We start from the raw sequence: 13872 nt of genomic DNA on the forward strand, positions 1-13872 counted from the left end.
TCGATTTTCAATCAACCCATGTTCAGCATAAATTTCACTTTCTGTTTCTTGTACCAGCTTGCTAAAGTAAAACATTATATCAATGTTTTTGTTAATTATTAATCCCGTTGGAGTATACTGTTTGGATTTTCCAAATAAGAGGAAGCAATTGGGCTACGAAATGAAAATATCTTGTTTTCAATCTTGATTCTCACACAAACACGTTGCTATCATCGTTCACAAAGCATCACTTTTCAACAGGAAGAAACCATCACAAAAAATGCCATCGACATCCCCAAGAAACATTTTAGTGGCAGTGGATGGAAGCGTCTACAGCGAGAGAGCCTTTGCATGTGAGTAAAAAAGGATCGAAGTATTTTTTAAAACTGCTGCCGAAATCTAGCAGTCTTGAACCAATGGCATAATTTTGGCATGAGGTTACAATTCTGTGGGATCAAATTTTCGAATTTAAAGCTGATTTACATTTTTACGCAGCTCTAATTTCGTAGATTTTTCTCTCTATGATAAGCTTGTGGCATGGTGTTTAACGCTGCCTTGTCGCAAATTCCGCTCAACTGATATCATTTTCTAGGCAGGTAAAATGTGTTTGATATTTCCATGGCCGCTCTCATTCTTTGGTACGTTTACGCGCATGCATGTAAGCATCCCCAGAAAGAACAATCTCCATGAGTTCTCGCTATTCTGGAGAACAATCTAGCGGAGCTCTGCAACGCAATCAGACATGTACAACTGTCGATTTAAAGAACTGATTCTACATTGAATTTCTTATCAAAACAGGCCTTTGTATTTTCAAATATTCTCGTCACGTTATAGAAAGTTCCTGGTATCAAAAACTACCTCAACTAGAATATTTTAGAGCTAGTCTTTTTCCGGAATAAAAAGTGAATACCAATCGTTGAAAGCCGATAGATTCATCAATCTTGTAAAAGCGACGAAAGTGAAGGCACGGTCAAGGCGTTATCCTGAACAACTCATTTGCTCAGGGAAAAAACTAACGTAAAGAAATCAGCTGTTTGATTTGCCAGTTATTAGCTGTAAGATGTTCTTTTCAAACGGTGCTTTATTTTTGTTGAAAGAATCGAAAAAACGCAATGTTTTGTTTTGTTTTACCACAAGCCTAGCGCGAATTAGCATTTTGGTATCGGCCATACGCCAGTTAATTATTGTTATCATTTCAAGGTAGCGAGCACCTGCTCCAAGCCGATGCAGGTGTTCGTAAAGTACCCGGAGAGTGGTCGGGAAAACTTCGGCTTCTAACCTCGCACCAAAGCTTTAACGAACCTTGCGAGAAGTTCCAAGGCTAAAATAGATCGGAAAAATAGGAGGAGAGTTAGTGTTAGTTTGAATATAAGGATTATGATGTTTTCGCCACATATGTTTCCACTTAATATGTTTTTTTTTTACTTGCAGGGTACGCTGATAAATTCCGACAGGAGAGAGATCAGGTTGTGTTTGTTCATGTTTACGAGTCCCCTATCACTCCAGCACCAACATTTGCAAGTAAGAATGTGTTAAGCAATCATTTCTATGCAGTACAGCTCCTAAGCATTATCAGACCTGACCGTGACGTCATGAAAACATAGAGGTTGGTAGCAAGAGCCTCTGAACCTTTTGGGCCAAAAATGCAATATGGAGGTGTCAATTGTTCTAAGTTCACGTTAGATTGGGGTCAAAATGCCACTGTCGTCTCAGGAAGGTATTCAGTGTACTCAGTGGATACTGATCGAACTTCGATTCTTACTGCTGGCCAAAACGATCGCGGCCCTTGAAAGGGTAACGTATTTTATTAAATTGGGAATTTCCGTGAGCGACACGAACTTTCCCCAGGGTCACGCGGAGATAGTAACGTTATATAATGAAATGACAGACAAAATTTAGTCGGATAGACGACGCAGAAACAACAAGGGAAAAAAAGCTGCAGTATTTGGAAAAAAGTGTTATCAGTCTTAAAGAACCTTTTATGTTACAGATTGTATGAGCATTCCACCGCGAGAAGAATGGGAACGAATGTTGGAAAAAGCGGAACAACAGGCAGAAGAGATGCTGAGCGGCTACGAGAAGAAATGCAAAGAAATGAAGGCAAGTATTTCATGGCCATATTACATTCCTCGGCATAACTCGGCAAAAAACGAAAAAGGAACGCCTTTTTTTTCTATTTTCCAGCTTCCTTTCAAGACTCTCTTTGCTTACGGAGCGATTGGTCATGTGATCTGCTCAGTGGGAAAGGAAGAAAAAGCCGAATGTATAATTTTAGGAAGTAGAGGACTGGGAACCATTAGACGAACAATCTTAGGGAGTGTCAGCGACTACGTCACTCAACACATGACCATACCCGTTTTAATAGTACCTGCTGAGGAAAGACGCTAACGCAATAACCTGTGTCAGCGGTTACACACATCCTCTTCACGACACGTTTCAGTCGAGAGTTAAAAATTTTTTTCCTTCGTTTGTCTGAAAAGAATTACCATAAGTACTGTTATAATAGTGTTAGAGAGGTTGATACACAAGTTTATTTTATCCATTATGATGAGAATTCTTCAGGGTTGATAAAATAAAGAATTTAATTAAAGACAAAACAAATAAATTAACAATCAGATAAATCTTTGAACGTTTTATTATGAAAGGCAATATATGACCTTTTAATACATATAAACACGTTACTCTCGATAATAAAAGAGTAAGAAAGCTTAAAATAAAGTTAGTATAATTTCCTCACACAGTTTTGGGAAAATTATGAGGTAGTCACAATATATAGAACCCAACGTTTTTTTAAAACTAGGAATGCCTTGCATTCTTGCAACAGAAAGTAAGTTAATTGACGACAGGACGAGTTTCGAGATTTTGCCACAGCAAACTATATAGTCTCACCAATGTAATGCGAATATGATCCTTTAAACAGCATGACAACAAAAATTGATAAAAACTAAAATAGTTAATAGAGTTTTTGGTAAGTATTTGTCATATTCAAATATTCTAAATCGCGATTGAGAGCATTAAACATGTACGGTTAAAATTACGCACGGTTAAGTATATCAAATCTGCAAACTGTAGCTAAATACCTTAACTTCCTCTTAAACAATCCCCTAAAATTGCATTTCTTATTGGAAATGGTCCATACAAAAATAATGTATAATACAAACGTACCAGATTACAACGACAGTAATTTGTACATACAACCACAAAGTTCCTATCGAATTTTCAAATCAGAGTTTGAAATAATTTCTCTTGCACAATTTACAATTATTTTTTTTCTTCTATTGGTACACACTTTAAGAGGATTTCAACACTATCAGCTCTGGAAAAAACTCTTGAAACCAAAGGAAAAATACTCCATCGCTACCATCATCTGTAAACGTGCAACTTACAATTTTGACGTAGTATGAACGAAATTTAAATGCATTCAGTGTACTACTGAGATTAAATCTCAAGCGAAGGGGGCTACTGTACGTCAAAGTTTATGCCACTTGAAAAACATTGGAGAAAAGTTTACAAGGTCTTCATTTAAAATCCGTTCGAATCTTCTCCATCCTAGGTCATCCTTGCCCATGGTTTATGAATACCACATTGCTGTTTGTCTATTTAACCAAATCAATATGTTATGGTTTCCTCAAAACTAACGTTCGTTTTACCGTTGTAAAAGAGCCGAATCAGGGCATCATGAATTATGCCCTTATAATCCTACCACATCACTCTTGTTTCAGGACACATGAAGGACCATATCCAATGCATCAATATTCTATAAAATCACTTCAATCTAAAACTAACTTCCCACGACACCACTATTTCCTGAGTTTTACCAGTAAAGCAAAGGAAACAGCAGAAGCCTTCAGGTAGACTTCTTGAAAGCTACTGAGCTCGCGTTACACTCTCTGCGTGACAGACAGAGTGCGTGAACTTCACCGCGTTGTGTGACCATCACAGCGTTGTACAACAACGCAAAAAAATATATATACGAAGAACTTTATATATTTCAGTGATCACTCGATACCCTTACTTTTCTTAAAAACCTAATCATACTGAAATATGTCTTAATAATAAATTAGCATTCGTAACAAGTTGTTTATCTGTACAAAGACAGTAAAAAAAGTTCCCATTTTACAACATGACCATCACTCAAAACCTGCGACTATTCAAATCAAAATGTAAAACCAAATCACTCGATCTACAATCGCTCCATATCCCACAATAACCTAATTACACTTTCTTTAACTCTTGATCGGGGCATCCTTCTCAATTGGCATATTATTCCACAAAATACTTATTGATACCTCTACTGAACTAGCCACACTGATCTGCCTTCAACAACCGGGAAGGGTATTTCACAACAGACTGAACTCGTCGTCTGTTGAAGCCGATGCTCAGCAGTATTTCATCGTTACTTGAATCAGTTCAGTAAGCTAACATTAAAAGGACCCGCTGAGTAGTAGTTGGTTATGTTTTAGCAAGGGCTGCCAAGTTCAGTGCTCTACTGCTCACACGTGATGATGTCATACGACTGAAAAATGAATTAATAAAAATTTTAAAAAATGCTTCAATTAGAAAGAACGTATGATATAGTTGAGTAATATTTACTTACTTCCTTTTTTTTTTTAATCGAGTGGTCAGATTTGAGCTTGAAGAAAACTGGCAAATTTGTAGAGTTAAGATTTCTTGCAGCTAGTCTGGGTTTTGTTGGTAAAAACCGAAAACAGCGCATTATAGAGAAGGAAATCCTTTTGGCTGCCACAATGACGAGGTGTTCGTCTGGTAAGGTATATACTATGACGAAACCTAGATGTATTACAACTCCAGCTGGTTACCCCCCTCCCAAACCCTCTCTCTCTCGCCTCAGTATTAAATCATCTTTCTCTGACAGTTTACCGGCACATATAAATAATCCTGGTTGGACAGAGGCACTGCGAGCGTAAAGCGTCTTACACAAGAACAAAACACAATGACCTGGACACCAACTGAACCCTGAGCTCTCAACCTTAAGTCCAACACAGTAAATACTTGATCAACGTTTCACCCATTCTGAAGGAAAATATTAATTTGCCTGTCATTACCTTCGTAACATGTGGGACGAGGTCCTTGTTGTTCTTCTCGGTAGAGCAGAAACTTTGGATGTTTTCAGCGGTGACATTACTGACTGCATTGTCGACGCGTTCGCAAGCCTGTAAAAATGTTTAAGAAACATTTCAATCCTGCTGATCACTGCAAGTGTTCTTAATAATAACAAATCCTTTCTTTTTCAGAGCTTTTAACTTTTTTATCTCTTCTTTCGTAGAAGTTTACTGTAAAATTTCAAAAGCCTTCTAGACGCTACGTGACGTGTCTAATATGTCAAGCTTTGTCATTTCCAATTTGTTTCTTCTCCGTCTCAAATCATCCTTATTTCTCCTATTGTATTTTTCTATCTTAGCAAAGTGATATTTTTGTGGTTATTTTCAATGCGAGTAAATTTTCTTCATCCTTTTCCTTGTTGGTTTGTTATAGCCTCTTTAGCATTTACCTGGCTAATATATATTTACACATGAGCACAAAGAGTGGGTAAAACAGAATTTTTTTAATCCGATATCTAAGTGAAAGATTGTCGTATGTTTTACTTAACTACGTTACACTTACTTCAACGATTGTCCAGTCGTGGAGCGAGTGTGACCTAATCTACCATCCTCCAGTCTGAGAGACAAAAGGAAAACTCTAAAATAAATTTTATTTCATACGATGACAAGGTTCTATTTGTTATTGATGAGGCCTCACAACGCGAATCTGACTTTTCAGTTTATGCAACAAGTCGCATGAAAGCTCCTAGGCAGTTCTTTCACGTGGTAATCTTTATCATGCTGTACAAGGTGGTTCTAACTTCTGAGTCTGTGGATGAAATCCCCGGGTGTGAGTATTTAGATCAAGGCTACTGAGCATTTACTTCCATTTTGTACCACTTATTACGCTGTACAAAGTGGTTCCACCTAAAGATGGAAGCCGAATGTCTGTAATGTATTTCATCAAAACTACAAAGCGCTTATTTCATAAGTCCTGTTTTACAAACAAATGTGATAAACTAAGCTTACTTTAAAGCACCCGTTGTTGCCGATCGCGGATGACGCAATGAACGGCTGGTCTTCAATCGCCTCAGTTCATCTCCTTGTGTTGGTTCCTCATTGTCATTAGAATCTTTACTGACCGTTATCTCTTTGGAGGCAAGGATGCTGCTACGTTCACTGAGCAAAGACGCGCCTGAAGTGGGTGTAGCACGTAACATGGGCGTAAGATCCTTGGGAAAAGAATAGAGTAAAATAAGAGACTTTTAAGTGTAAAAGAGGCTATCGTTAAGTTTTAACCCTCTACACCCTAACATCGGTATGCATATTCTCCACACTGTTCTCTTAACATTTCCTATGACACCGACATGGAGAATTTGTCCAACAATCAAGAGTTGCTTTAGTCCGTGATCTTTAGTCCGTGATCAGCTCCAATGTTTGATTCAGGGGTGATATGGTAAAGAGAAATTAGAGACCAGTCACTCTTAGTGGTTGAAAGGTTAAAGACTTGTTTCGAACTCATATTTCATAAGGTAGCGAATTATGTAAATCTGCCACCCTAGAAACTTTTTAAAACTGACATTTTGTGCGTTATCTCTTGGTCTACATCAGGTTGCTGGTATCTTTCTAAGGCACAACGAAACTTCAAAACATTTGGTTAAAGCTTCTTCAATGAGTTGCTTGAGAATGATGTTACCTTGTACAGTTTACTGGGCCTTGTATTGACAGAATCTTCAATCTTGATGGTGTCCACTCCACTAATAAGCCGACTCACTCCACAGCGATCCACTGCTTTTTACAAAGCAAAAATTGATAGAAACCTTAGTTACAAAGTTGTTCAATTGATCAGTTTGCGGTATTATTAAGAGAATTGTATCAAAATTAATATAAACACTATCTGTTAACAAACCTTTTTCAGCCTTCTCTTTTTCTCTCGTTCTAAAAATGTCCCCTTGTATCCACAAGCTGGCTTGTTTTCTACAAAAAAACAAATAAATACATGTACATTGTAGAACAAGTTCAAAGGTTTCAAATCACTATATGGCACTAGTATTCAAAATGAAGGACCCAGATTTACACTTTCAATTGGCTTAAGGAAAGCTACAAATGTATTTGGTTGGGGTTTTGTGACTTTCCTCCCAGCTAAGAGTACCAGTTAGTCTTTATATCTGTAGATAAATGGAGAAAACACATGAACCAGTGCACTTACTCTTCCAAAAAATTCTGCTGAGGTCCAATAACTGATCCAGGACGGCAAATTCTGCGAGTAGGACAAAAAAAAATGGTACACTGTAAATCTATGATCACTTCGATAGAATTTAAATGCTGGTGATTTGTGCGAGCAGTAAAATATGCGTTATCGACCAAGCCTGAGGTCAAGATGGCTGGATATTGGCCAAGTTCTCTTTTTTGCGTTTTTATGGACCGAGACGAAGTCGGGATCAGAGCAGGCAAGATGGGCCAGTCAGAACACAGGATTCGCTTCATATTGCCCACGGGCACTGCCAACGATATAGTAGTATCACTTCTTACCTTAACCAGGCAATAGCTTCTGCAGCAGTGAATCGGTAATGCTTGATCAAGTAACACGCTATTAACGTCCCAGTTCTACCAAGACCAGCTGAAAGCAGGAAAATAAAGCAGTTAAGTCGAGAGTCGAGCATGTAAACCAATAGGCATTCAATTAACACTTAACACTTAAACATCAGTATGCAAATTCTCCATTTTTTGTTGTTGTTGTTTAACAATCAAGAGGTTAATAAGTTGATGATCATGTCCTTAATTCTCATAATTCTTGTGTTTGATTTAAGAGTAAAAAATGTGAGGAGAAATTAGATACCAGTCATTCGTATCTAAAAATGGTTAAAAAAAAAAAAAAAAAAAAAAGGTTAAGTTCCCACTGAATTTTCAGCCCCAAACTTACATATAGAAGACTTGCTCACCAAGCATAACATGTTAGACTTGGCCACCGCAGTCCTTGGAGAATTGTGAACCCTTACCTTTGCAGTGAACTGCAACAGTTCCTTTGGCATTTTCTGCTATTGTCAAGAAACGCCTGATGAGCAAGATATTTCATGTCAGTATGGGAGAAAATGTTTCTTTAGTGGAGATGTATGAACACCCAAAAGTAAGGACTTGGTAAAACTCAACTTCCCCCATAAACAAAGTTTACAATCATGTAACATGACTTTTTTCAAACTGAGAGTGCATCAATCCCTAGATTGTTCTGTCCAATCAGTCTTTGCCAGGCTCAGTGAAATTAATAAGTGGGAAGGTGAGAGAAAATCTGCATTTTTTCAGGACTCCTTCTTTTCCTGTCATAACCTCCCCAAGCATATCCTCTGTCTGCCTACATTCTCACTCATATTAGCACAATCAACACAAATTTCTCCCCTTTCTGTTTTATGAAGCAAAAAGCATCCTGCATACATGTAGATGTTAATAATAATAAAAAAGCAACAAAAACGCCAAAATAACCAACCTGACAATCATATCACTTGGCACACTGCCGTCCACAAAGAACAGGTCAAAATGTTCAATACCATGATCTGTAAACCTCTTTGCATCATAGAATTTCTTATTGAGTCTTACGACTGCTGTAATATTGTGCTTTTTGAAGTAAGGGATGTAGGCTTCTGGGGCATGCAGAGGATAACCTGTAAAAATGTAAAATATCTATTGTAAGCTACACTGCCTCAATATAATCAAATTACTGTGAATAATAATAATAATAAGAACTCAACTCCTCAAATAATTACACAAGTGATTAATCCTTTAACCCCCAGAAGTGATTAACATGTAATTTCTCTCTACAAATTCCATACATTATCAAATACAGAGGTATTGAGAATACTCAAAATTAACAGGTAGAAGTTGATCTTGATCTAACACCAAACTGTTGCTACTAATTTACAAGGAAATGTGTAGCAGCTAGAGGGGAGAATTAACAATCAGATTCTTGGCAGTAAAACAGTTGAGAGGATTGGACCACCATGAAGCAGGAGTCAGATTGGTTAATCACAAGCATGACTACAGACAGGCTTACCACCACAAAATCTTATTGCCAATCAAAACATAACAAATGACTTTCTCCATAAGAATATTGACCCAGTGGTTTATTCAACAGTCAGCGCCAATGCCGAATGCTGTACAATTACAGAGGCATGAAGTGTAAACTGTTCTATTGTTCTTTACTGCTACAGATATGTTACCTATATATGCATTGTGCTCAAATTTGACGACTTATAACCAATTACACTCAAGAATTTTGTGATAGTTTTTATGATCAGAGATAATCCAGCCCTGGTATTTTAATCTAAAGTCAGCCAAAAATGCTTACCATTCTCAATTCTACTTTTATTGTGAGGTCCACTGAATGCCAAAAATTTATCTGAAAAATAGTTTACAACACAAACTGAGTTAGGAATCTTTGTTAACAGGTCACCCTGCAAATTAAATGTAGTAAACTTGTAAATGGTAAAATTTTTCACAAATGAAGAATATTTCTTCAAGTTGTTATTCATTGACACTAATTTTTGCAGCCATCTCATTTAATCAACTGCCAAGTTATCAATTTTTCTAACCTGGTAACAGCCAGTTGAAATCCCCATTTTCAATTCTCTGCAAGAAAGAAAATGTATCGCAGAGATAACAGTAGCATGTTATAATCAATGATAACAAAAATAACAATGTTAAGAATAACCATGTAGATAAAAATTATTATAACAATAAAATATTTGAAACATGCAAATCGCTGTTACAATTTTTAAATGTGCCCAAAAAAATATAAATACTAGTAAGACTGATAAAAACAGAAAGACATGATATATTAAAAAAACTACAATTATAACAACAGAAAACTATAATAAAATTGACTTATAGCTAAGAGGTAAAAATTGATCAAAAAATTTTAACTAAAACTGTCAAATTCAAACATCTCACCTCATAATGTTCATACTCTTCTACATCAAAAGTTTCAAAGTTAAAAAACCCATTTTGTAATCCCTGCATTAATAAAAAAAATATGACTTTTACAATAAACAATTACTCTACACAAGGTCACCTAGCTTGTCATATTGTTTGATTCATGCCATGTACTGAAACATGTTCGTGATATTAAAGATTTTGACCTAAAAAAAAAAATGCAAATAACTAGCAGGTATTATCACTGGTTTTCACATTACACTCTCATTGCCAATACCAATATCAAAGGCAAGTTAAATTGCTCTTGTACCTTGTAAAGGCCATTTAAAACATCCATTAGAGAAAGGTTGTATGAACATGTTCCAAAGGATGCATCTCTGTAAAGGAAAGAAACACTGTTTTAGTCCATTTATTTTTCATTACAAAATTAAAGACACCACACTGTAGATAGTGAGTACATTTTACTCTTTTTGCTTTCTAAAAGTATTCCACAAGCAAGTTCTTTGAGCAAGTTCTTCAACCACTAATCATTTCCTCAAAGCTGAAGTCTACAACAATGACAATAAAAATAAATTCTTGTGTTTAAGGGGAAGATGAATAAATGTGGACTTCTAAAACCTAATAAAAACAAGGTGAAAAAAATCCTATTGTACTTGTCCAAATACAAGACACTTATTAGATGAAACACAAACTGATGTACCTTGTGAGTTCATGCATATCACCCTTACATAATACACACCTAAATGGAAGAAATGGTGGGTTGCAGCCATTTTTTATCAGTGGTCTATAAGACTCTTCTGGACTTCTCTTCAGGTAGATTATCTATGAAAAAGCAAGATGCACCAGTTATTACAGTAAATAATTGAAGATCTAAGTGGCAAAACAAAGTGAGTTAAAGTTTTTGACACATCACACTAGTGTAAGTGGGCCGTACACATCATTTGTGCACCACGTCATCACACATTTTGTTGAGTTACCTAGTGCTAGTGTCTTTTTCAAATTTTGTCATGGTTTTGATTAATTAGTAAATGGTCTTTGTGTCATCCAATTTGGTCTGTAATTATAGTTGTGATTAACAATTCAGACTCCTGCTTTGTAGTCATCCAATTTTGTCAATCACTCCTACGATCACAGACCAAATTGGACTCCACTCAGTCCCATTACCATTATTAATCAAATAACTGACTTTAAAGTTTCAACATTGCTGATCCTGGCAGAATACAGGATGCTATTCTTGTAAAGGAAAAAACCCAAACTGATGTTCTCTAAAGTAGCAAACCTATGTCGTACACTGAAAACAAAAGAACAACACGTTGTAAAATGAATATTAACTGTGATAATACTTACTGAATATGATGCAATTAAATATGCAGCATTTGCCCTCTTCCTGCTATCAAATGAGGTGTAGTGAATGATCTTTTTCTTTGCCAAAGAGAAAGACTACAAATTCAAACAAAAATATAGATTCAATCATTTGAGTTACCTCATTTTCAACTAAAACCACAATATAACAGCAGAAGAAATTTATAAGTTGAGGAAATGTCTTCTAAGCCCACAAAGTCATACTTTAGTTTTGCAAATCTCGAAAGTCGTAGTCCTGTTTAAGCCCAAATCTTAGATGTCTAGCTTGACATATCTAAGCACACGATTGTTCTATTCCAATCAAAGTTAATCAAAAAATGACCAGCAATAGTATCATAGAGTTAAGCTTTTATCTCATACTCCAAAGAAAAACCACAACAATATAACAAATGTTGATCTGAAATTGATAACACCATGTGATGATGATGAAAATACCTCCTCTTACAATAAAAAGTTCAACATGACACAACTGTTAATTTTCAATTACTATATCCACTGACTTATAAATTGACAATATTTTGATACAAGCCAAAAAAAAAGGATGTTTTTAACAGAGACTAGTAAACAACAAAAGACAAAAACAGCTGCTCTATTTCAACAAGCCAAGATGATTTTTCAAACCACTGTTAAAAGGAATATTTATAACCAATGATATATAATTTTGAATAATTGGAAAAATGAGTTTTTAAAATAAGTTTTCAGATCAATTTAGATAGGCACACATTAAGGGCAGGAAAGAAGATTTTCATACAGACTATAGGAATTCATGTAGTTCATTTAGTTCATATCAATCATGAATACACGTTTTACATGTCAACAAAATTATAGATGTTTCAGTCACTCTAATTATTGTGAATTCATCAATAGTAAAAATCAGATTTCAACCGGAGTATCAAAAGATAACACTAATAGCCTATTCTTTCAAATATGATGCTAATATATATAATTTCTGATGCCCCAACAGACGAGCAGAGAACTGAGACATGAGTAAGCTAAGCTACGTAAATTTTCCATCGCCAATCTTAATTGCGTAACACTAGAGCACTTCGACTTTACTTTACCCTAGGTAATAACTTACGATCTAGGTTTCTAATTGGATTCACAGTTTATTTCTTCGACATATTGCATGAGAAGAGTTTCGAGAGTGTCAATAGAGAAGATAAAGAGAAAGAATTTTTGAGTGCAAACGTATCTCAATATCGAATTCTGTTTGTCTGTTTTAGCATTAGACCGTGAACACGAGGCAAAATTCCAAACCACAGACTTAAATTATCGTACGGGAACATTTGTAACAAGTAACCACAACTTTTCAGAGCTGATGTGCCCAAACTCTGGTTTTCTGATTATCCAAACTTTATATTTAAGTACAGAGAAGGAGGAGGGAGTAATTTCGAGTCATTACGACCGGCTGAAATACAAATAGGTTAAGCTTAGCGTTTAGCAAACAAACGCGGGGACCCGTACAAGGAAAAAACATCGTCAACGATGTTTTGATCATATAGATAGCGCTTAGATAGTCTCCATAAACGGAATACCAACTAAAGTATCAATATCACCGACTTGAAAAAACAAGGAGTTGCATCTAAACAACGGACGTTGAAGTCTCTAATAAATACTACGAGCGTAAAATAATACGGATGTGAGTTAAGTCTTTACTTCATTTTTCATGGACACTGGAAGTCCGCTAGAAATCAAGAATGACTGCGAGCGAACTGCATGAGTTTGTCTATAAAACAATTTGAAATATAATATTCATGTTTTCGTCCACAAAAATTAGTTAAAACAGCAGATTGCTTACCTTAAGCTTCTTGTAAAGCCTACAACAGTAGCGATACAGCATAGCAAGATTCAAGGGTCCGAAGTCGGCGTAAAAACTGCAGAACGACAAGTTTACAAATTGACTAATTAGAACGCAGGCTGACGGCAAATAAGCTTCCAAACTAGAACATACTTACTTCTCATACACCAATTCATCATCTACACAGAAGTAATGAACAGATTCAGTATGTCTGGGCTTGTTTCGCAGAGTGATGAAGTACAATCGATCTAGTAAGAAATTAAGAAGGGGACATCTTGGATAAGACTGACAATTCCTTGGCGGTAAACCATATTGGCAGCGGATAAAAACAACCGAGGTGTACCTTTTATAAACTCGCTTGCGTTTGATAGCTCGCTTTCATCGGCCATGATGTTTAAATCAAGTAAAAAGGAACAGAAATCTTCGTAAAAGTCTACAACCGAACTCGCTTACTCCATTCTTTTACAGTTCGACTGCATTACAGTTTTCAACCAATCACAGCTCAAAGCATTAAGTTGCCATGGGAGACGACCTGTTCTAACACAATAGAGCCCCCATTAGGGCATAGAAATAAACCATAAACACTGACGTTTCTAATCTCTGTATTATGAACAATACTTATACAGTACTTCTCGCCAGATTTAAAACCAGACTTTGCAAAAAAAAAAAAAAAAAAAAAATCTATCTCGTATTATGTTTCATCAACTCGATATTCGGTTTTTGAGGTGCTGTTGATCACAGATTCACATCGACTGGAAGTTTTTTATT

General features: G+C 36.0%; 2 protein-coding genes across 4 annotated transcripts; one reads left to right on the top strand and one right to left on the bottom strand.

Moving 5' to 3' along the window:
- The first annotated feature begins 36 nt into the window (after window positions 1-36).
- LOC113678315 (uncharacterized) lies at window positions 37-3016 on the top strand. 2 transcript variants are annotated; one of them, XM_027195203.2, is made up of 4 exons: window positions 37-332; window positions 1411-1500; window positions 1970-2079; window positions 2164-3016. In XM_027195203.2, exons 1-4 carry the CDS (start codon window positions 260-262, stop codon window positions 2365-2367), a joined length of 477 nt encoding a protein of 158 aa, XP_027051004.2. In that variant the 5' UTR covers window positions 37-259; the 3' UTR covers window positions 2368-3016. The 2 variants fall into 2 exon arrangements, with proteins under 2 accessions (XP_027051004.2, XP_089044086.1); XM_089187960.1 differs by having other exon boundaries at window positions 105-332; window positions 2176-3016.
- LOC113678313 (dual specificity protein phosphatase CDC14A) lies at window positions 2597-13598 on the bottom strand. 2 transcript variants are annotated; one of them, XM_027195202.2, is made up of 19 exons: window positions 13448-13598; window positions 13262-13352; window positions 13105-13180; window positions 11292-11384; window positions 10684-10766; window positions 10255-10321; window positions 9963-10025; window positions 9605-9641; window positions 9361-9411; window positions 8503-8677; window positions 8021-8076; window positions 7554-7641; window positions 7231-7281; window positions 6931-6998; window positions 6718-6809; window positions 6051-6253; window positions 5605-5658; window positions 5046-5153; window positions 2597-4495 (listed from the first exon to the last, which is right to left on the bottom strand). In XM_027195202.2, exons 1-19 carry the CDS (start codon window positions 13491-13493, stop codon window positions 4432-4434), a joined length of 1566 nt encoding a protein of 521 aa, XP_027051003.2. In that variant the 5' UTR covers window positions 13494-13598; the 3' UTR covers window positions 2597-4431. The 2 variants fall into 2 exon arrangements, with proteins under 2 accessions (XP_027051003.2, XP_027051002.2); XM_027195201.2 differs by having other exon boundaries at window positions 6718-6812.
- Between the last annotated feature and the right edge of the window lie 274 nt (window positions 13599-13872).

Source organism: Pocillopora damicornis, chromosome 11, assembly GCF_964200805.1.
Source record: "Pocillopora damicornis chromosome 11, jaPocDami1.2, whole genome shotgun sequence".
Taxonomy (NCBI): Eukaryota; Metazoa; Cnidaria; class Anthozoa; order Scleractinia; family Pocilloporidae; genus Pocillopora; species Pocillopora damicornis.